Consider the following 21,402-nt stretch of genomic DNA (forward strand, 5'->3'; position numbering starts at 1 on the left):
ATGGAATGAGAGGGCCCTCATCGACCACTACAGATGCAGCCTGAGGGAGGACGTTCGTCGAGAGCTGGCCTGCAGGGACACCAACCTAAGCTTCGATCAGCTGGTGGACTTGTCGATTCGCTTGGATACCCTGTTGGCTACCCGCGGACGTCCAGCGCTGGGGCCGTCCATTCCATCCCCCAGCACCTCCGAGCCGAGCCCTATGGAGCACGGGGGTGCTGGTAGTAGGGAGGCCAGGAAGGAGGCTGTCCCCTGCACCAACTGTGGCCGCCGAGGACGCACGGCGGTTCGGTGCTGGGGAGGGTCTCCTCGGATTCAAGGCAGCAGGCAGCGCACTGATGAGTCATTCCCGGTGAGTAAGGTCCCAACTCACCCAGAGCTCTCTGCTGTTCATATGTGTATCCAAGTGATGTTTCCAGAAGTTTCTTCTTACTCCCAGCACAAGGCGCTAGTCGATTCAGGCGCAGCTGGGAATTTTATTGATCGCCATTTCTCATATAAGTTAGGGATCCCTATATTACCAGTCGATGTGCCCTTCCCTATCCATGCCCTAGATAGCCGGCTTTTGGGGTCGGGATTGATTAGGGAGGTCACAGCGCCACTGAAGATGAAAACGCAGAAGGGTCATGAGGAGACTATACAGTTGTATTTAATTGACTCTCCTGCGTTTCCAGTGGTGTTGGGACTTCCCTGATTAATATCTCATGACCCCAACATTTCATGACAACAGAGGGCTCTCAAGGGATGGTCTGATCAGTGTGTGGGGCGGTGTGTAGGTGTTTCCGTAGGGGCAACGACGGTGGAGAGTCCGAACCAAATGTCCACAATGCACATTCCTCCTGAGTATGCCGATTTGGCAAGCGCCTTCTGTAAGAAGAAGGCGACTCAATCATCGACAGGGGGATTGTGCGATAGACCTCCAGGTTGGCGCGGCGCTCCCTCGCAGCCATGTGTATCCTCTGTCTCAGGAGGAGACGGCTGCTATGGAGACATACGTCGCCAAATCCTTGAGACAGGGATACATACGGCCTTCCACTTCTCCTGCGTCCTCAAGCTTATTTTTTGTGAAGAAGAAGGATGGGGGTTTACGCCTGTGTATTGATTACCGTGGTCTCAATCAGATCACTATTAAATACAGCTATCCTCTCCCTCTGATTGCTAGTATGACGGAGTCATTACACGGGGCGCGCTTCTTCACAAAATTTGATCTCAGGAGCGCTTACAACCTGGTGCGCATTCGGGAGGGAGATGAGTGGAAAACAGCCTTCAGTACCACCTCGGGTCACTATGAGTACCTCGTCATGCCATACGGTCTAATGAATGCTCCTTCAATCTTCCAATCATTTGTAGACGAGATTTTCCAGGATTTGCATGGACAGGGGGTAGTGGTGTATATTGATGACATTCTGATATACTCCGCTACCTGTACCGAGCATGTGTCCCTGGTACGTCGGGTGCTGGGTAGACTGTTGGAGCATGATCTGTATGTGAAGGCAGAGAAATGTCTGTTTTTCCTGGGACACCGGTTTTCTGCGTCAGGGGTGGAAATGGAGATTGACCGCGTTTCAGCCGTGCGTAATTGGCAGACTCCAACTACAGTAAAGGAGGTGCAGCGGTTTTTGGGTTTTGCCAATTACTACCGGAGGTTTATCCGGGGTTTTGGACAGGTAGCGGCTCCCATTACCTCCCTGCTAAAGGGGGGCCCGGTGCGTTTGCAGTGGTCGGCTGAGGCGGACAGGGCGTTTAGTCATTTGAAGGACCTGTTCACCTCAGCTCCGGAGCTGGCACATCCGGATCCCTCTTTGGCGTTCCAAGTCGAGGTGGATGCGTCCAAGGCAGGGATCGGTGCTATACTGTCTCAGCGCTCGGGCACGCCTCCAAAACTCCGCCCCTGTGCTTTCTACTCTAAGAAGCTCAGTCCGGCGGAGCGCAATTATGACGTGGGGGACAGGGAGCTGCTAGCTGTGGTCCAGGCCCTGAAGGTGTGGAGACATTGGCTTGAGGGGGCTAACCACCCTTTTCTCATTCTGACTGACCATCGTAACCTGGAGTACATCCGGGCAGCGAAGAGACTGAACCCTCGTCAGGCTAGGTGGGCCATGTTTCTGGCCCGGTTTGTCTTTAAGATCACGTATATCCCCGGGTCACAGAACGTTAAGACAGACGCCCTGTCCCGACGATATGACACAGAGGAGAGGTCCATTGAGCCCACTCCCATACTACCAGAGTCTTGTCTCGTGGCACCGGTGGTGTGGGAGGTCGACACGGAAATCGAGCGGGCGTTACGTACCGACCCTTCTCCCCCAGAGTGTCCAGAGGGACGGAGGTACGTGCCGCTCGAGGTCCGTGACCGACTGATTTATTGGGCTCACACGTCACCCTCCTCTGGTCATCCTGGTATTGGTCGGACGGTGCACTGTCTTAGCGGGAAGTACTGGTGGCCCACCTTAGCTAAGGACGTGAGAGTTTACGTTTCTTCCTGCTCGGTGTGCGCCCAGTGTAAGGCACCTAGACACCTGCCCAAGGGGAAGTTACAACCTCTCCCTGTTCCACAACGGCCGTGGTCTCACCTGTCGGTGGATTTTGTCACGGACCTTCCCCCCTCCCAGGGGAATACCACGATCTTGGTTGTTGTGGATCGGTTTTCTAAGGCCTGCCGTCTCATCCCTATGCCAGGTCTTCCTACAGCCCTACAAACAGCCGAAGCCCTGTTTACTCACGTTTTCCGGCACTACGGGGTGCCTGAGGATATAGTGTCTGATCGGGGTCCCCAGTTCACCTCTAGAGTGTGGAGGGCGTTTATGGAACGTTTGGGGGTCTCGATCAGCCTTACCTCTGGCTTTCACCCTGAGAGTAATGGGCAGGTGGAGAGAGTAAACCAAGATGTGGGTAGGTTTCTGATGTCCTACTGCCAGGACCGGCAGGAGGAGTGGTCGGCATATATACCCTGGGCAGAGATAGCCCAAAACTCACTCCGCCACTCCTCCACTAATCTCACTCCTTTCCAGTGTGTGTTGGGCTATCAGCCGGTTCTGGCACCCTGGCATCAGAGCCAGATCGAGGCTCCTGCGGTGGATGAATGGTTTCGGCGCTCGGAGGAGACATGGAACGCTGCGCACGTCCATCTGCAGCGGGCCATCAGACGGCAAAAGGCGAGCGCCGATCGCCACCGCAGTGAGGGTCCGGTTTATGCACCGGGAGATCGGGTCTGGCTCTCGAACAGAAACCTGCCCCTTCATCTGCCCTGCCGGAAGCTGGGCCGGCGGTTTGTGGGGCCATTTAAAGTCCTGAGGAGATTGAACGAGGTATGTTATAGGTTACAGCTGCCTGTTAATTATCGCATTAACCCCTCGTTCCATGTGTCTCTCCTCAGGCCGGTGGTAGCTGGTCCACTCCAGGAGAATGAGGTACGAGAGGCCCTTCCGCCCCCACTAGACATCGAAGGGGCTCCGGCGTACTCAGTCCGTTCCATCGTGGATTCGAGGCGTCGGATGGGGGGTCTGCAGTATCTCGTGGAGTGGGAGGGGTACGGTCCAGAGGAACGGTGCTGGGTCCCTAGGAGGGACATCCTAGACCCCTCCCTGTTGACAGAGTTCCACCGGAGTCACCCAACACGCCCTGCTCCGCGTCCTCCTGGCCGTCCCCGAGGCCGGGGTTGGCGCACAGCAGGAGCCGCGCGTCAAGGGGGGGGGTACTGTCACGGATTCTGCCGTATCCTTTTCGTATTAAAAGTACGTATCCGAGAGTTCTGTGTCCTGCGCCTGACTTCGTTTACCGCATCTCACAGACAGTCATGACAGCTGCAGAGATGGTTGTCCTTCTGGAAGGTTCTCCCATTCTCCACAGACATACTCTGGAGCTCTGTCAGAGTGACCATCAGGTCCTTGGTCACCTCCCTGACCAAGGCCCTTCTCCTCTGATTGCTCAGTTTGGCCAGGCGGCCAGCTCTATGAAGAGTCTTGGTGGTTCCAAACTTTTTCCATTTAGGAATGATAGAGGCCACTTTGGCCTTGGGGACCTTCAATGCTGCAGACATTTTTTTGGCACCCTTTCCCAGATCTGTGGCTCTGCACAATCCTGTGTCAGAGCTCTACAGACAATTCCTTCGACCTCATGGCTTGGTTTTTGCTCTGACATGCACTGTCAACTGTGGGACCTTATATATGTGCCTTTCCAATTAATTGAATTTAGAAACATCTCAAGGATGATCAATGGAAACAGGATGCACTTGAGCTCAATTTTGAGTCTCATAGCAAAGGGTCTGAATACTTATGTAAATAAGATATTTTGAAAATATATACACTACCGGTCAAAAGTTTTAGAACACCTACTCATTCAAGGGTTTTTCTATATTTTTACTATTTTCTACATTGTAAAATAACAGTGAAGACATCAAAACTATGAAATAACATGTGGAATCATGTAGTAACCAAAAAAATGTTAAACAAATCAAAATATATTTTATAGTTGAGATTCTTCAAATAGCAACTCTTTGCCTTGATGACAGCTTTGCACACTCTTGGCATTCTCTCAACCAGCTTCACCTGGAAAGCTTTTCCAACAGTCTTGAAGGAGTTCCCACATATGCTTAGCACTTGTTGGATGATTTTCCTTCACTCTGCGGTCTGACTCATCCCAAACCATCTCAATTGGGTTCAGGTCAGGTCGGGATTGTGGAGGCCAGGTCATCTGATGCAGCACTTCATCACTCTCATTCTTGGTAAAATAGCCCTTACACAGCCTGGAGGTGTGTTGGGTCACTGTCCTTTTGAAAAACAAATGATAGTCCCACTAAGCCCAAACCAGATGGGATGGCGTATCGATGCAGAATGCTGTGGTAGCCATGCTGGTTAAGTATGCCTTGAGTTCTAAATAAATCACAGACAGTGTCACCAGCAAAGCACCCCCACACCATCACACCTCCTCTTCCATGCTTTACGGTGGGAAATACACATGCGGAGATCATCCGTTCACCCACACCGCTTCACACAAAGACACGGCGGTTGGAAACAAAAATCTCCAATTTGGACTCTAGACCAAAGGACACATTTCCACCAGTTTACTGTCCATTGCTCGTGTTTCTTGCCCCAAGCAAGTCTCTTCTCATTATTGGTGTCCCTTAGTAGTGGTTTCTTTGCAGCAATTCGACCATGAATGCCTGATTCACACAGTCTCCTCTGAACAGTTGATGTTGAGATGTGTCTGTTACTTGAACTCTGTGAAGCATTTATTTGGACAGCAATTTCTGAGGTTGGTAACTCTAATGAACTTATCCTCTGTAGCAGAGGTAACTCTGGGTCTTCCATTCCTGTGCCGGTCCTCATGTGAGCCAGTTTCATCATAGCGCTTGATGGTTTTTGCGACTGCACTTAAAGAAACTTTCAAAGTTCTTGAAATTTTCCCTATTGACTGTCCTTCATGTCTTAAAGTAATGATGGACTGTCGTTTCTCTTTGCTTATTTGAGCTGTTCTTGCCATAATATGGACTTGGTCTTTTACCAAATAGGGCTATCTTCTTTATACCCCCCACCCTACCTTGTCACAACACAACTGATTTGCTCAAACGCATTAAGAAGGAAAGACATTCCACAAATTATTTTTTAACAAGGCACACCTGTTCATATATATATTAGGGCTGTCAAATGATTAAAATTTTTAATCAAATTAATCAGAATTTTCAGTGGATTAATCATGATTAATCACTATTTGCAATTACACCTGAATCCTAACCATTTTTTTTCTGAAATGCATACCAAAAGATAAATAACAGGACACAGATACATAATTTTCATATTATGTCTGTTTATTAACACAGCCAAATAATGGTGTTTTAAATCAAGCTGAAACATACTACACACCATAATATTTGTCTTTGTAATGTTCCATCACTTCCTCTTTGGCATTCCTCTTAACCAGGATGTACAATTTACAGTATTCAATTGAACAGAAAGCAATAAATGTAGTCAAATCATAACAGTGACCTACCACATTTTTGCACAATTTGAGTCATCTGTGGAAAAAAACATTTTCAATAAAACTTTTAAATCAAACCAAAGAACAATCTTTTACCTTTTCCTCCATTCTTTAATCCAGTTGCTCAAAAATCCAGTTGCTAACTACTATAACATGTTGCACTGAAACTGGTCTTTTTGTTTGAACATCACCTTTCAAATCTACTGAGCTTCATCATCTTTCAGCCAGTTGCTGAGGCAAACTAACTTGTTCACATTTTCTGAAAGTAAAGCTGACCTTTTCTTGTTCACAATGTGACCTGCAACTGAGAAAAGTCGTTCACAGGGAACAGTGGTTGCAGGAGTGGCTAGATATTTGTGAGCTAGTGAGGCCAGCTTCTCATGGGCTCCTGAATGAGATGCCCACCACCTCAAGGGGCAGTCCTCCAATTTAATGGTGGGCTCTGCTCTGTACCTCTGTATGGCAGGTTGGACCTCTTCATCTTCTGATTCTGAATCTGAGCCCATTTGCAGAAGGCTGATTTTCTTCCTGGGTGGCCCATCATCATGTGTCTGTGAAGACCTTCTGGGTGATTCTTGTTGCAGCATCCCTTCAAGTGTGGTCCACACCTCTTCCCTGTCTGTCTTGGGCAGGCATTTCAAGTCTTTGAAACGAGGATCCAAAACTGTAGCAATCTGGAGCCATGCATTGTTGAGCTGTTCTTGACGGGATGCTAGGTCCTCCTTGAACTTGGTCTTGAATCTCACCACATATGCAGGGTCCTCATCACAGGCTTCCATCTTGAGACGCAAGTGGCAGAGAGAAGGTAGTACCACAGAACAGGAGACATAGGCCTCTCCACCCAGGAGCTCAGTTACATACCTACGCACACAAACACACACATGCACACAGAGACAGTGTATTATTAGAACAGTGGTTATCAACATTTATTATTATTATTATTATTATTATTATTATTATTATCATCATCATTATTTTTTACATAGATACATGTTATTGATATTTGACTTGGTTTAATTCATTCCAGAAAATAATCAAAGCGATGTTATTTGATAAGTTACAGACTGATTTACCTGCATGGCTCTAGAAGTGTCTCCAGCCTCTGCAGTTTATCCCACTCTGCTGCGGTCGGCAAAACGAGTTTGTGCTCCTGATTGTCCAGGGCTGCGATGACAGAATCTGACGGCCCAGCAAACGCATGTTTGGCGTTGACATGGTACTTCAAGCTTGAACAGCTCCGGTGAAATTGAAACTCCTTCTTACAAATCTTGCAAATAACCTTGTACTTGTTAACTGTACCATCATTATTCTTTTTATATTTGAATCCGTCAATAGGCCCACTTTGCTCACCTTGCTCCATCTCGCCTCTAGCTCCCAACCACTTTCCTGACCTGAATAATCTGTCACACTGCGCATGCGTGAAATGCGTTAAAAAAATTGACGTAATTAACAGCAAACAACTAATTAACGTCGTTAACGCGCTATTTTTGACAGCCCTAATATATATACATTGCTCAAAAAAATAACACATCCTAGATCTGAATGAACGAAATAATCTTATTAAATTCTTTTTTCTTTACATAGTTGAATGTGCTGACAACAAAATCACACACAAATTATCAATGGAAATCAAATTTATCAACCCATGGAGGTCTGGATTTGGAGTCACCCTCAAAATTAAAGTGGAAAACCACACTACAGGCTGATCCAACTTTGATGTAATGTCCTTAAAACAAGTCAAAATGAGGCTCAGTAGTGTGTGTGGCCTCCACGTGCCTGTATGACCTCCCTACAAAGCCTGGGCATGCTCCTGATGAGGTGGCAAATGGTCTCCTGAGTGATCTCCTCCCAGACCTGGACTAAAGCATCCGCCAACTCCTGGACAGTCTGTGGTGCAACGTTCCATTGGTGGATGGAGCGAGACATGATGTCCCAGATGTGCTCAATTGGATTCAGGTCTGGGGAACGGGCGGGCCAGTCCATAGCATCAATGCCTTCCTCTTGCAGGAACTGCTGACACACTCCAGCCACATGAGGTCTAGCATTGTCTTGCATTAGGAGGAACCCAGGGCCAACCGCACCAGCATATGGTCTCACAAGGGGTCTGAGGATCTCATCTCGGTACCTAATGGCAGTCAGGCTACCTCTGGCGAGCACATGGAGGGCTGTGCGGCCCCCCAAAGAAATGCCACCTCACACCATGACTGACCCACCACCAAACCGGTCATGCTGGAGGATGTTGCAGGCAGCAGAACATTCTCCACGGCGTCTCCAGACTCTGTCACGTCTGTCACATGTGCTCAGTGTGAACCTGCTTTCATCTGTGAAGAGCACAGGGCGCCAGTGGCGAATTTGCCAATCTTGGTGTTCTCTGGCAAATGCCAAACGTCCTGCACGGTGTTGGTCTGTAAGCACAACCCCCACCTGTGGACGTCGGGCCCTCATACCACCCTCATGGAGTCTGTTTCTGACCGTTTGAGCAGACACATAAACATTTGTGGCCTGCTGGAGGTCATTTTGCAGGGCTCTGGCAGTGCTCCTCCTGTTCCTCCTTGCACAAAGGCGGAGGTAGCAGTCCTGCTGCTGGGTTGTTGCCCTCCTACGGCCTCCTCCACGTCTCCTGATGTACTGGCCTGTCTCCTGGTAGCGCCTCCATGCTCTGGACACTACGCTGACAGACACAGCAAACCTTCTTGCCACAGCTCGCATTGATGTGCCATCCTGGATGAGCTGCACTACCTGAGCCACTTGTGTGGGTTGTAGACTCCGGCTCATGCTACCACTAGAGTGAAAGCACCACCAGCATTCAAAAGTGACCAAAACATCAGCCAGGAAGCATAGGAACTGAGAAGTGGTCTGTGGTCACCACCTGCAAAACCAGTCCTTTATTGGGGGTGTCTTGCTAATTGCCTATAATTTCCACCTGTTGTCTATTCCATTTGCACAACAGCATGTGACATTTATTGTCAATCAGTGTTGCTTCCTAAGTGGACAGTTTGATTTCACAGAAGTGTGATTGACTTGGAGTTACATTGTGTTGTTTAAGTGTTCCCTTTATTTTTTTGAGCAGTGTATACAGTGGGGAAAAAAAGTATTTAGTCAGCTACCAATTGTGCAAGTTCTCCCACTTAAAAAGATGAGAGAGGCCTGTAATTTTCATCATAGGTACACGTCAACTATGACAGACAAAATGAGGAAAAAATTTCCAGAAAATCACATTGTAGGATTTTTTATGAATTTATTTGCAAATTATGGTGGAAAATAAGTATTTGGTCACCTACAAACAAGCAAGATTTCTGGCTCTCACAGACCTGTAAGTTCTTCTTTAAGAGGCTCCTCTGTCCTCCACTCGTTACCTGTATTAATGGCACCTATTTGAACTTGTTATCAGTATAAAAGACACCTGTCCACAACCTCAAACAGTCACACTCCAAACTCCACTATGGCCAAGACTAAATAGCTGTCAAAGGACACCAGAAACAAAATTGTAGACTTGCACCAGGCTGGGAAGACTGAATCTGCAATAGGTAAGCAGCTTGGTTTGAAGAAATCAACTGTGGGAGCAATTATTAGGAAATGGAAGACATACAAGACCACTGATAATCTCCCTCGATCTGGGGCTCCACGCAAGATCTCACCCCGTGGGGTCAAAATGATCACAAGAACGGTGAGCAAAAATCCCAGAACCACACGGGGGGGACCTAGTGAATGACCTGCAGAGAGCTGGGACCAAAGTAACAAAGCCTACCATCAGTAACACACTACGCCGCCAGGGACTCAAATCCTGCAGTGCGAGACGTGTCCCCCTGCTTAAGCCAGTACATGTCCAGGCCCGTCTGAAGTTTGCTAGAGTGCATTTGGATGATCCAGAAGAGGATTGGGAGAATGTCATATGGTCAGATGAAACCAAAATAGAACTTTTTGGTAAAAATTCAACTCGTCGTGTTTGGAGGACAAAGAATGCTGAGTTGCATCCAAAGAACACCATACCTACTGTGAAGCATGGGGGTGGAAACATCATGCTTTGGAGCTGTTTTTCTGCAAAGGGACCAGGACGACTGATCCGTGTAAAGGAAAGAATGAATAGGGCCATGTATCGTGAGATTTTGAGTGAAAACCTCCTTCCATCAGCAAGGGCATTGAAGATGAAACGTGGCTGGGTCTTTCAGCATGACAATGATCCCAAACACACCGCCCGGGCAACGAAGGAGTGGCTTCGTAAGAAGCATTTCAAGGTCCTGGAGTGGCCTAGCCAGTCTCCAGATCTCAACCCCATAGAAAATCTTTGGAGGGAGTTGAAAGTCCGTGTTGCCCAGCGACAGCCCCAAAACATCACTGCTCTAGAGGAGATCTGCATGGAGGAATGGGCCAAAATACCAGCAACAGTGTGTGAAAACCTTGTGAAGACTTACAGAAAACCTTTGACCTGTGTCATTGCCAACAAAGGGTATATAACAAAGTATTGAGAAACTTTTGTTATTGACCAAACACTTATTTTCCACCATAATTTGCAAATAAATTCATTAAAAATCCTACAATGTGATTTTCTAAGATTTTTTTTCCACATTTTGTCTGTCATAGTTGGCGTGTACCTATGATGAAAATTACAGGCCTCTCTCGTCTTTTTAAGTGGGAGAACTTGCACAATTGGTGGCTGACTAAATACTTTTTTCCCCCACTGTATATACATTTGCTAAAATGTCTAAAAACCTGTTTTCGCTTTGTCATTATGGGGTATGGGGCATTATGGGGTATTGGCGCAGTGGTCTAAGGCACTGCATCGCAGTGCTAGCTGTGCCACTAGAGATCCTGGTTCGAATCCAGGCTCTGTCGTAGCCGGCCACGACCGGGAGACCCCCATGGGGAGGCGCACAATTTGCCCAGCGTCGTCCAGGGTAGGGGATGGAATGGCCGGCAGGGATGTAGCTCAGTTGGTAGAGCATGGCGTTTGCAACGCCAGGGTTGTGGGTTCGATTCCCATGGGGGGCCAGTATAAAAAATTTAATGTATGCACTCACTAACTGTAAGTCGCTCTGGATAAGAGCGTCTGCTAAATGACTAAAATGTAATGTAAATGAAACCTTTATTTAATCAATTTTAGAATAATGCTGTAGCGTAACAAAATGTGTACAAAGTCAAGGGGTCTGAATACTTTCCGAATGCACTGTATCTCAGCCAATCATGGCTAGCGGGAAGTTTCCTGTCTTTTTCCATGTCAAAACCAACTAGGGTCGTAATTTAACAATTGTATTTGTATTTACAGATGGCATACACATTTGTTAATAAGGCACAAGAATGTTTACATGTTCCAGAAGGCCTTTCTACCAAAAAACTCATTTTGATATACATTTTATTTTTAAGTTCAAATGCCTCACTTTTGAAATAGTGACGCACGACATACGCCTGGTTTCCTGAAACGAGTCACATTATGAAGGATCTTATGAATCATTATTACAGACTTTAAAAGTTATTTATAATTGTGTGAATAACTAACTTACTAACATTAACAAAGTGGGAGTAATGACTGATAAATGATGAATCAACTATTTACTAATCCATTATAAATGTATTATTACGTTGAGTTATTCTAAAGTTTTACCCATGGAGTGAATAGGTTGGTGTAGGAGGTAACTTAAAGGAGCAGTTCACTATTTTACAACATGGTCCAGGAGAAATTGTAATCCATGGTTCGGTTTTCTATATTAACACTTCAGTGTGCTAAATCAGGGTCACACAGAGTGTTTCCTGGTAGTCTTAAACAAATGTACTTTGAAAGAAAAGTATACAACTCACACAGATGGCTATGGCCTTTAAAAAAAGAAGGCACCTGTACCATGTCAGATATAGAGTTGAAATGTATTCAATTTTGAGTTTTCATCCCAATATTACACTTTATATAGTTCACAGAAGACTGAAATATAACAAAACTGTTTGACATAGACACACTGGATTTTCAGAGTAAAAAAAAAAAGCAATGTTTATTAATTATGAAATTATGAAAACATATTAATAACATTCCACCCATTAGGCCACTAGGTCATTTGACTGCAGGAAAGGGCTACACAGCCACTACAATCTTCAGCTAACTTTAGCAATTGCTTGCAAAAAATCTATGGAAATGATGGGGCATGTGATCCCCTGTAACCAGCTAAATGGGATCACTTTACAGTCAGTGTGTGCAGTGGCATCCAAGGCGCAAACATTCCCAGTGGAAATCCGACCATGAACAGTTAAAAACTGACAGTCATCTCCGAGGATAACTCATTTGAATAAATATACACTCACTAGCCAGCCCTTGGCATATCAATAAGTGGAGTGGAAGAGAGAAGAAGAGAGATTTTCCTCCCACTTGACTTTACATTGTCCCACTCATTAAACCTAGTCAATTTTATCTGGGCTTCAGGCTGATTGGGAGAACTCAAGGCTGTTTCTGGGAGCGAGAGAGCAGAGCTACACAAGCATGCCATGGTGTGGCGTAGTCAGGAAACAGACAATTAAAGTCCAGGTAGCAGATAATGGACCCTATCAGATATTTATGTAGTTGGTGCTGTATATTACCTAATATATATGGGTTCTAACAAATCACAAAGACTGACGGAAGGCCCTGAACGCAAGATCACAATTTCTATGACTCACAAGATGGAGGAACATATTGCCTGTAGCCTACTGTACATGGTAGAGTGAGGGAATTAAGTATTTGATCCCCTGCTGATTTTGTACGTTTGCCCACTGACAAAGATATGATCAGTCTATAATTGTAATGGTAGGTTTATTTGAACAGTGAGAGACAGAAAAACAACAAAAAAATCCAGAAAAACGCATGTCGAAAATGTTATAAATTGATTTGCATTTTAATGAGGTAAATAAGTATTTGACCCCATCTCAATCAGAAAGATGTCTGGCACCCAGGTGTCTTTTATACAGGTAACGAGCTGAGATTAGGAGCACACTCTTAAAGGGAGTGCAATCCACTGTCTCATCAGCCCAGCCAAGCAATTTATAAACTTGATCTCCACTATAAAAAGCATCTAGACACATTTCTTTCAGACTAACATTTTGTTTTCAACAGCAGAGATTTGTATAAACCTTGCTGTCTGTCTCTCCGACATTTGCAACATTGTTTCAATATTCAAATTCGATCTCCAGCTGTTCCATAGTAATGAACGTGTCGGGAGTTGGGATGAGACAGACAGGCAGGCAGCATTTCTCAGCCAGTCTAAATCATGAATCAGCTGGCATAATTTTTATGGATATATACAAAGAAATGTCAATTGAAAAAAGTTAAACGAAACGAAATGAAAAAAATAACTTGTTTCAAAAAATTATAAAAAATAAAAAATAATTCACCCTCTTTGCTATGAAGCCCCTAAATAAGATCTGGTGCAACCAATTACCTTCAGAAGTCACATAATTAGATAAATAAAGTCCACCTGTGTGCAATCTAAGTGTCATATGATCGGTCACATGATCTCAGTATATTTACACCTGTTCTGAAAGGCCCCAGAGTCTGCAACACCACTAAGCAAGCGGCACCATGAAGACCAACGAGCTCTCCAAACAGGTCAGGGACAAAGTTGTGGAGAAGTACCAATCCCGGTCGGGTTATAAAAAAAATATCCGAAACTTTGAACATCCCACGGAGCACCATTAAATCCATTATTAAAAAATGGAAAGAATATGGCACCACAACAAACCTGCCAAAACAGGGCCGCCCACCAAAACTCACGGACCAGGCAAGGACGGCATTAATCAGAGAGGCAACAAAGAGACCAATGATAACCCTGAAGGAGCTGCAAAGCTCCTCAATCTAATTGAGAATCTATGGTATGTATACCAGTGGAACCCATCCAACTTGAAGGAGCTGGAGCAGTTTTGCCTTGAAAGAATGGGCAAAAATCCCTGTGGCTAGACGTGCCAAGCTTATAGAGACATACCCCAAGAGACTTGCAGCTGTAATTGCTGCAAAAGTATTGACTTTGGGGGGTGAATAGTTATGCACGCTCAAGTTCTGTTTTTTTTGTCTTATTTCTTGTTTGTTTCACAATAAAACATATTTTGCATCTTCAAAGTGATAGGCATGTTGTGTAAATCAAATGATACAAAAACCCAAAAAATCCATTTTAATTCCAGGTTATAAGGCAACAAAATAGGAAAAATGCCAAGGGGGGTGAAAACTTTCGCATGCCACCATACAGAACAAAAAGACTGAACAACTGGGTCGCGTCTTGATAGAATGAACGACAATCCAGCTTGGGTAGCAACCCTAGATTTGTGTCGGGACTATATCTTGTGGAAGGATGAAATAGTATGAATAAATGCTTCAAAAATAAAGTTAATGAAAATGTGTCAATCATTATTTGAATATGTTGGTAACCTGTTGTGTAAAAGTGATAATGCCCTCGAAGCCAGTGTTTGGAGGATATATTGGCACGGTTTGCAGGTCCTCCACTTACATCACCCGTGCCAATATATCGTACAAACACTGGCTTATCGGGCATTATCACTTAAATAGCAAGCTAACGTAAGCTGCTGCCTCATCAACAAGAAGCAACTGTGACAACATTGATTCCAAGATACAAAAAATAAAGGTTCCCATTGAGCAAAATCCAAAATCTACCTGTCACGGTCGTTGATGAACGGGTCAGACCAAGGCTCAGCGTGAAATGCATACATGTTTATTGAACTGAATAAACATACAAAACAACAAAAGGCAACGAAACGTGATGTCGGAAGGCTATACACTAACAAGCCCAAACTCACCGAACACAAACAAGATCCTACAACACAGGCAGGAAAACTGGCTGCCTAAGTATGATCCCCAATCAGAGACAACGAGCGACAGCTGCCTCTGATTGGGAACCACACCCGGCCAAACATAGAAATACAAACATAGAATCAACACACACATGATATTCACACCCTGACCAAACTAACTAGAGTTCTATAGGTCTGGGCGTGACACTACCCTTCCAAAGAAAGCGTGGCTCCGGGGCTTCTCAGGCCATGGATCCGCAATCGGATCTATGGCCAAAGTGTGGCATTTCAGTTTAGCCTGCACTTGGCAGGCCATATAGAAAACTCCCCTGGAGCAACAGAACAGCCAAATTACCGCAACGCGCAGCCCCCACAATGCGCAGCCCCAATATATTCCATATTCGGTTGCTAAAATCTGCCATCATTCCAGTGTAGGGAATATCTTTGAAATAACCTAACCAATAGCAGGTGTCTGCTGGAGGTGTCGCATCAACCCGCGCGGATCCACTGGAAGAGCTATCCACACATACACAGTTTCGCCCCCAACCATTGGACTCTATAGAGTAACATTGACCTCCGTAGCGGCCAAAAATACTATTTCCCACCAGCTTGTACTATCTATAATATGACAGCACCAGCAGTTAGCTACCAACAGCTGGCAGACATGTTTACATTTGATTAGTTTTATCAGTGTTACTTAGATGGACGACATGAGCTAAATGTGATAGCTCTATAGCTAGTTAACGTTAGCATTGAGGTACCAAGCTAGCAGTTTCACTTACCCTTATCACTTCCATGCTCACTGAAGCCTGTGATACTGCTCGGTTTCTGCTGTTGCTGCTGGCTGTTTGAGATGCTTTAGAAGCCACATTGATGGTAGGGACAGCATCCACTTTGAGAAGCAACTTCTTGATGAAGTCGTCCTTCCATTGTCGATAGCATTGAAAGTTCTCAGGGACGAAATGTGCCCCTCAGATTGACGAGTAGATAACCAATTTTCCCGCCTCATTCTCACAAATGTATCACACTTTTTAAGTTTTTCATTCACTGTATGACGCTGACCACGGGGCATTGTGGGATTTTTTCTGAAGTTAGAGCTGATTTGGAGAAAAACTCAAGCCCAACATTTAGAACAACATTAAAAATATTATAACAATTGATTAAAGAGTTTGTGATTTGGGAATGTTATCTTTGGGTGCTCTAAGTTACTATTGTATGCATTTCTGGCATTGAGAAATAGGTGCTATACTCTCCTTTAAATCAATAAGACAGCAGTCAGCAGATTACCATTCTACCTCCCCCTCAGGTCTATGCAAGACAAACCTCATTTGGAAAGCTTTTCTGCAGGTTGCTTACACAAGCAAAACACAGGCAAACTTTTAGTCACACTGGCTGAACTTGTGCTAAGAGCTATCACAGCAGCCACTTGTGGTGCCTTAGAAAACACTGTGTCTCATTTCCGCTGTATTTCAATGTACTTGTGCTGTAGCTTGCCCAGCAGAGGAAAACAAAACATACAATGGTGGAGGATTGTATTGTTTTGAAGATCAATTCCAATCACATATCACCATCTTGATATACAGTGGGGGAAAAAAGTATTTAGTCAGCCAACAATTGTGCAAATTCTCCAACTTAAAAAGATGAGAGAGGCCTACAATTTTCATCATAGGTACACGTCAACTATGACAAAATGAGAAAAAAAAATCTAGAAAATCAAATTGTAGGATATTTCTCAATACTTTGTTATATACCCTTTGTTGGCAATGGTCAAACGTTTTCTGTAAGTCTTCACAAGGTTTTCACACACTGTTGCTGGTATTTTGGACCATTCATCCATGCAGATCTCCTCTAGAGCAGTGATGTTTTGGGGCTGTCGCTGGGCAACACGGACTTTCAACTCCCTCCAAAGATTTTCTATGGGGTTGAGATCTGGAGACTGGCTAGGCCACTCCAGGACCTTGAAATGCTTCTTACGAAGCCTCTCCTTCGTTGCCCGGGCGGTGTGTTTGGGATCATTGTCATGCTGAAAGACCCAGCCACGTTTCATCTTCAATGCCCTTGCTGATGGAAGAACGTTTTCACTCAAAATCTTACGATACATGGCCCCATTCATTCTTTCCTTTACACGGATCAGTCGTCCTGGTCCCTTTGCAGAAAAACAGCCCCAAAGCATGATGTTTCCACCCCCATGCTTCACAGTAGGTATGGTGTTCTTTGGATGCAACTCAGCATTCTTTGTCCTCCAAACACGACGAGTTGAGTTTTTACCAAAAAGTTATATTTTGGTTTCATCTGACCATATGACATTCTCCCAATCCTCTTCTGGATCATCCAAATGCACTCTAGCAAACTTCAGACGGGCCTGGACATGTACTGGCTTAAGCAGGGGGACACGTCTGGCACTGCAGGATTTGAGTCCCTGGCGGCGTAGTGTGTTACTGATGGTAGGCTTTGTTACTTTGGTCCCAGCTCTCTGCAGGTCATTCACTAGGTCCCCCCGTGTGGTTCTGGGATTTTTGCTCACCGTTCTTGTTATCATTTTGACCCCACGGGGTGAGATCTTGCGTGGAGCCCCAGATCGAGGGAGATTATCAGTGGTCTTGTATGTCTTCCATTTCCTAATAATTGCTCCCACAGTTGATTTCTTCAAACCAAGCTGCTTACCTATTGCCGATTCAGTCTTCCCAGCCTGGTGCAGGTCTACAATTTTGTTTCTGGTGTCCTTTGACAGCTCTTTGGTCTTGGCCATAGTGGAGTTTGGAGTGTGACTGTTTGAGGTTGTGGACAGGTGTCTTTTATACTGATAACAAGTTCAAACAGGTGCCATTAATACAGGTAACGAGTGGAGGACAGAGTAGCCTCTTAAAGAAGAAGTTACAGGTCTTTGAGAGCCAGAAATCTTGCTTGTTTGTAGGTGACCAAATACGTATTTTCCACCATAATTTGCAAATAAATTCATTAAAAATCCTACAATGTGATTTTCTGGGAAAAGAAATCTCAATTTGTCTGTCATAGTTGACGTGTACCTATGATGAAAATTACAGGCCTCTCTCATCTTTTTAAGTGGGAGAACTTGCACAATTGGTGGCTGACTAAATAGTTTTTTTCCCCACTCTATCACATATCACCCTCATGGTATGCACACCACATTTCACTGCAGAATATCTAAAGTGTGTATCACTGCCAACCAGTGGAGGATCCTCAGAGGAGGAAGGGGAGGACCATCCTCTTCAGTGAATTTCATTAAAAAATTAAAATAAAATAAAAAGTTATATTTTTTCAGATAAAACTATACTAAATATATTCACGTCACCAAATAATTGATTAAAACACACTGTTTTGCAATGAAGGTCTACAGTAGCCTAACAGCACTCTGTAGGGTAGCACCATGGTGTAGCCGGAGGACAGTTAGCTTCCTTCCTCCTCTTGGTACATTGACTTCAATACAAAACCTAGGAGGCTCTTGGTTCTCACCCCCTTCCATAGACTTACACGCCAACCTATACGAGCTCTTGCAGCATGAACTGTAATGTTGTCCACCCAATCAAAGGATCAGAGAATGAATCTAGTACTGAAAGCATAAGGTACATCTAGCTAGCACTGCAGTGCATTACATTGACATTTTAATCATTTAGCAGACGCTCTTATCCAGAGCGACTTACAGTTACTGAGTGCATACATTTTCATACATGCATAAAATGGGGTGAGTAGTTGACTCAAAGACAAAGACACTAGTTGAACAGTTTTCAACAAATTAATTTATTCAAAAATGAAGGAGAAGCAAGAGAGAGAAAGATTTCGTTTTTTTTTTTTCAATTTCAGTTTCACTTACTTAGCTAGCAAATGCAGCTGGCTAGTTTAGTTTACTCAAACACCCGGCTCAAACAGAGGGATTCTATGTTCGCTAGCTGGCTATGACCATCCAACACAACACTGTAACTCTTCCAAGTCAAGGTAAGCTTTTGGTTTTATTAGTTTATAGCCACCGGGGCCCGCCGGTGTAACTGCTTACTATACACTGTAACCTTACTGCATGATTGTAGCGGGTTTACTAACGCATAAGTTCTATTAGCTATGTTGACTAGGACTTTACTTTAGCTAATATGGGGACAACGATCTAGGCTGTGTGCAGCGGTTATGACATGGTTTGGCTTGGAAATATTTTTTTCACCTGGTCACATACAGCTGATGTGTTCATTAAAGTCCACCAGCTCTTACACACTAGTAAAACTAAATGCATGCTCTTCAATCGAACGCTGCTTGCACCCGCCCGCCCGACTAGAATCACTACTCTCGGCGGGTCTGACTTAGAATATGTGGACAACTACAAATACCTGGTGTCTGGTTATCTCTTAAACTCTCCTTCCAGACTCACACTAAGCATCTCCAATCCAAAGTTAAATCTAGAATCGGCTTCCTATTTCGCAACAAAGCCTCCTTCACTCATGCTGCCAAACATGCCCTCGTAAAACTGACTATCCTACCGATACTTGACTTCAGCGATGTCATTTACAAAATAGCCTCCAATACTCTACTCAGCAAATTTGATGTAGTCTATCACAGTGCCATCCGTTTTGTCACCAAAGCCCCATATACTACCCACCATTGTGACCTGTACGCTCTCATTGGCTGGCCCTCACTACATATTCATCGCCAAACCCACTGGCTCCAGGTCATCTATAAATCACTGCTAGGCAAATCCCTGCCTTATCTTAGCTCATTGGTCACCATAGCAACACCCACCCATAGTATGCGTTCCAGCAGGTATATCTCACTGGTCATCTCCAAAGCCAACACCTCCTTTAGCCGCCAATCCTTCCAGTTCTCTGCTGCCAATGACTGTAACGAACTGCAAAAATCTCTGAAGCTGGAGACTCTTATCTCCCTCACTAACTTTAAGCATCAGTTGTCAGAGCAGCTTACCGATCACTGCACCTGTACACAGCCCATCTGTAATTAGCCCACCCAACTACCTCATCCCCATATTGTTATTTATTTTGCTAATTTGCACCCCAGTATCTCTATTTGCACATCATCTTCTACACATCTATCATTCCAGTGTTAATACTAAATTGTAATTATTTTGCACTATGGCCTATTTATTGCCTTACCTCCATAACTTACTACATTTGTACACACTGTATATATATTTTCTATTGTGTTATTGACTGTATGTTTTGTTTATCCCATATGTAACTCTGTGTTCTTATTGTTTTTATCGCACTGCTTTGCTTTATCTTGGCCAGGTCACAGTTGTAAATGAGAACTTGTTCTCAACTGGCTTACCTGGTTAAATAAAGGTGAAATAATAAAATAAAATAAACAAACGAAGGGAAAAGGTGAGAGGAGGAGAGTGCATAGAGGTGAGAAGGAATACAACGTGGCTGCTATAAAAGTGAACTGTGTTTATGCGTGATCAGGGGTGTATTCATTCCGCCGATTCTGTTGAAAAACTTTTCTTAAATGGAAACAAACAAAACGGGGATAAAAATACCTGAATTTGTCCAATAGAAACTCTCTTTTGGACTAATGATTACACCCTAGATGAGCTAGATGCAGGCAAGGCAGTATTGAATGTTTCACTGTCTGTCGATGTGTCACTGTCTGTCATCTCAAATTTTTCTCTCGACCTGTGTGCACCTACGTTGTAAACTTTCATTCATAGGCTAGGTTGTCGCAACCTCATGATGGGTATAGGGAAAATTTGAGTGTCATGTAGAAGCCTAAACCTATCGATGTTACATTGAACTGGGTGAATGGAATATGAATGACAGTTATCCAACATGCTGTAATAGAAATAATGCCATGCTCATGAGAAAATAAATTGTCCTCCCTCATCATAAACGTCACTGACCGCCACTGCTGCCAACTGAGTAAAGTATTTCACAACACTTTGTGCATCTCAGAAGCATGAATCGCAGACAGAATGGAAGTATTGCCTGTGCACTGACCTTGACTACAGAGAAAAATAATAGAACACTTTGCACCAATCAAGAACTCAAAGGGAGATCGGCTTTGATATACTGTAGGCATTGTTTTTCTTGCTAGTATATGCCAATCCCAGTAACACGGTAACAAAATTGTTAAGAATTTGGACCATCAATATAAATATTGAGTGTATTATATTACTGGAATACTATAATTGGCTGCAAGTCTCTTTGTGAGGTCAGCGATAAACAGTAGACATGCAGAGTTGGATAAAATTAATTAATTCTCCTTTTGTGTCCACATCTCTTCCTCTCTCTCTTGTTCCCTCCTTCCAGACTACATACTAATACTCTCTCAACTCCTCTCTCTCCCCAACGTTTCCTCTCCCTCTTTTCCTTCCTTCCCCCTCTGTTTCTTCTCTTCTCCTCTCAGATATCTAAAAGTAACGAGGGAAGGAGACATCCAATTAAAAACACAATGCATTATTATTTCAGAGCCTTCCCCACGCTGTCTGGGAAGCCATTCAGATTATATAACAGCTCACCAGCCCCTATGCCAGCTCAGAGGACATGATAAGGAGGTCTTTACTGTTGATGCATGAGCTCACCAGCTGTGGCAACTCTGGACTTTACCCAGCAGCTTGCGCTTTCCCCCTCTCTCACCCTCCCTCGCTCTCATCCCCCCTCTTCCCCTCTATCTCTCTCGCTTTCTCTACCTCTCTCTCTCTGTTTTACTCACTCACTCACT

At 44.5% G+C, this 21,402-nt stretch overlaps 1 protein-coding gene across 1 annotated transcript; it reads right to left on the reverse strand.

Annotated features, from left to right (window-relative positions):
* Window positions 1-6,164: 6,164 nt before the first annotated feature.
* Window positions 6,165-7,223, reverse strand: LOC121583138 (zinc finger BED domain-containing protein 4-like). Its single transcript, XM_041899344.1, has 2 exons — window positions 7,047-7,223; window positions 6,165-6,834 (listed from the first exon to the last, which is right to left on the reverse strand). The coding sequence occupies exon 2, from the start codon at window positions 6,750-6,752 to the stop codon at window positions 6,174-6,176; it is 579 nt and encodes a 192-aa protein (XP_041755278.1). The 5' UTR covers window positions 6,753-6,834; window positions 7,047-7,223; the 3' UTR covers window positions 6,165-6,173.
* Window positions 7,224-21,402: the final 14,179 nt, after the last annotated feature.

The sequence above is a fragment of the Coregonus clupeaformis genome, chromosome 1, assembly GCF_020615455.1.
Source record: "Coregonus clupeaformis isolate EN_2021a chromosome 1, ASM2061545v1, whole genome shotgun sequence".
Lineage (NCBI taxonomy): Eukaryota > Metazoa > Chordata > Actinopteri > Salmoniformes > Salmonidae > Coregonus > Coregonus clupeaformis.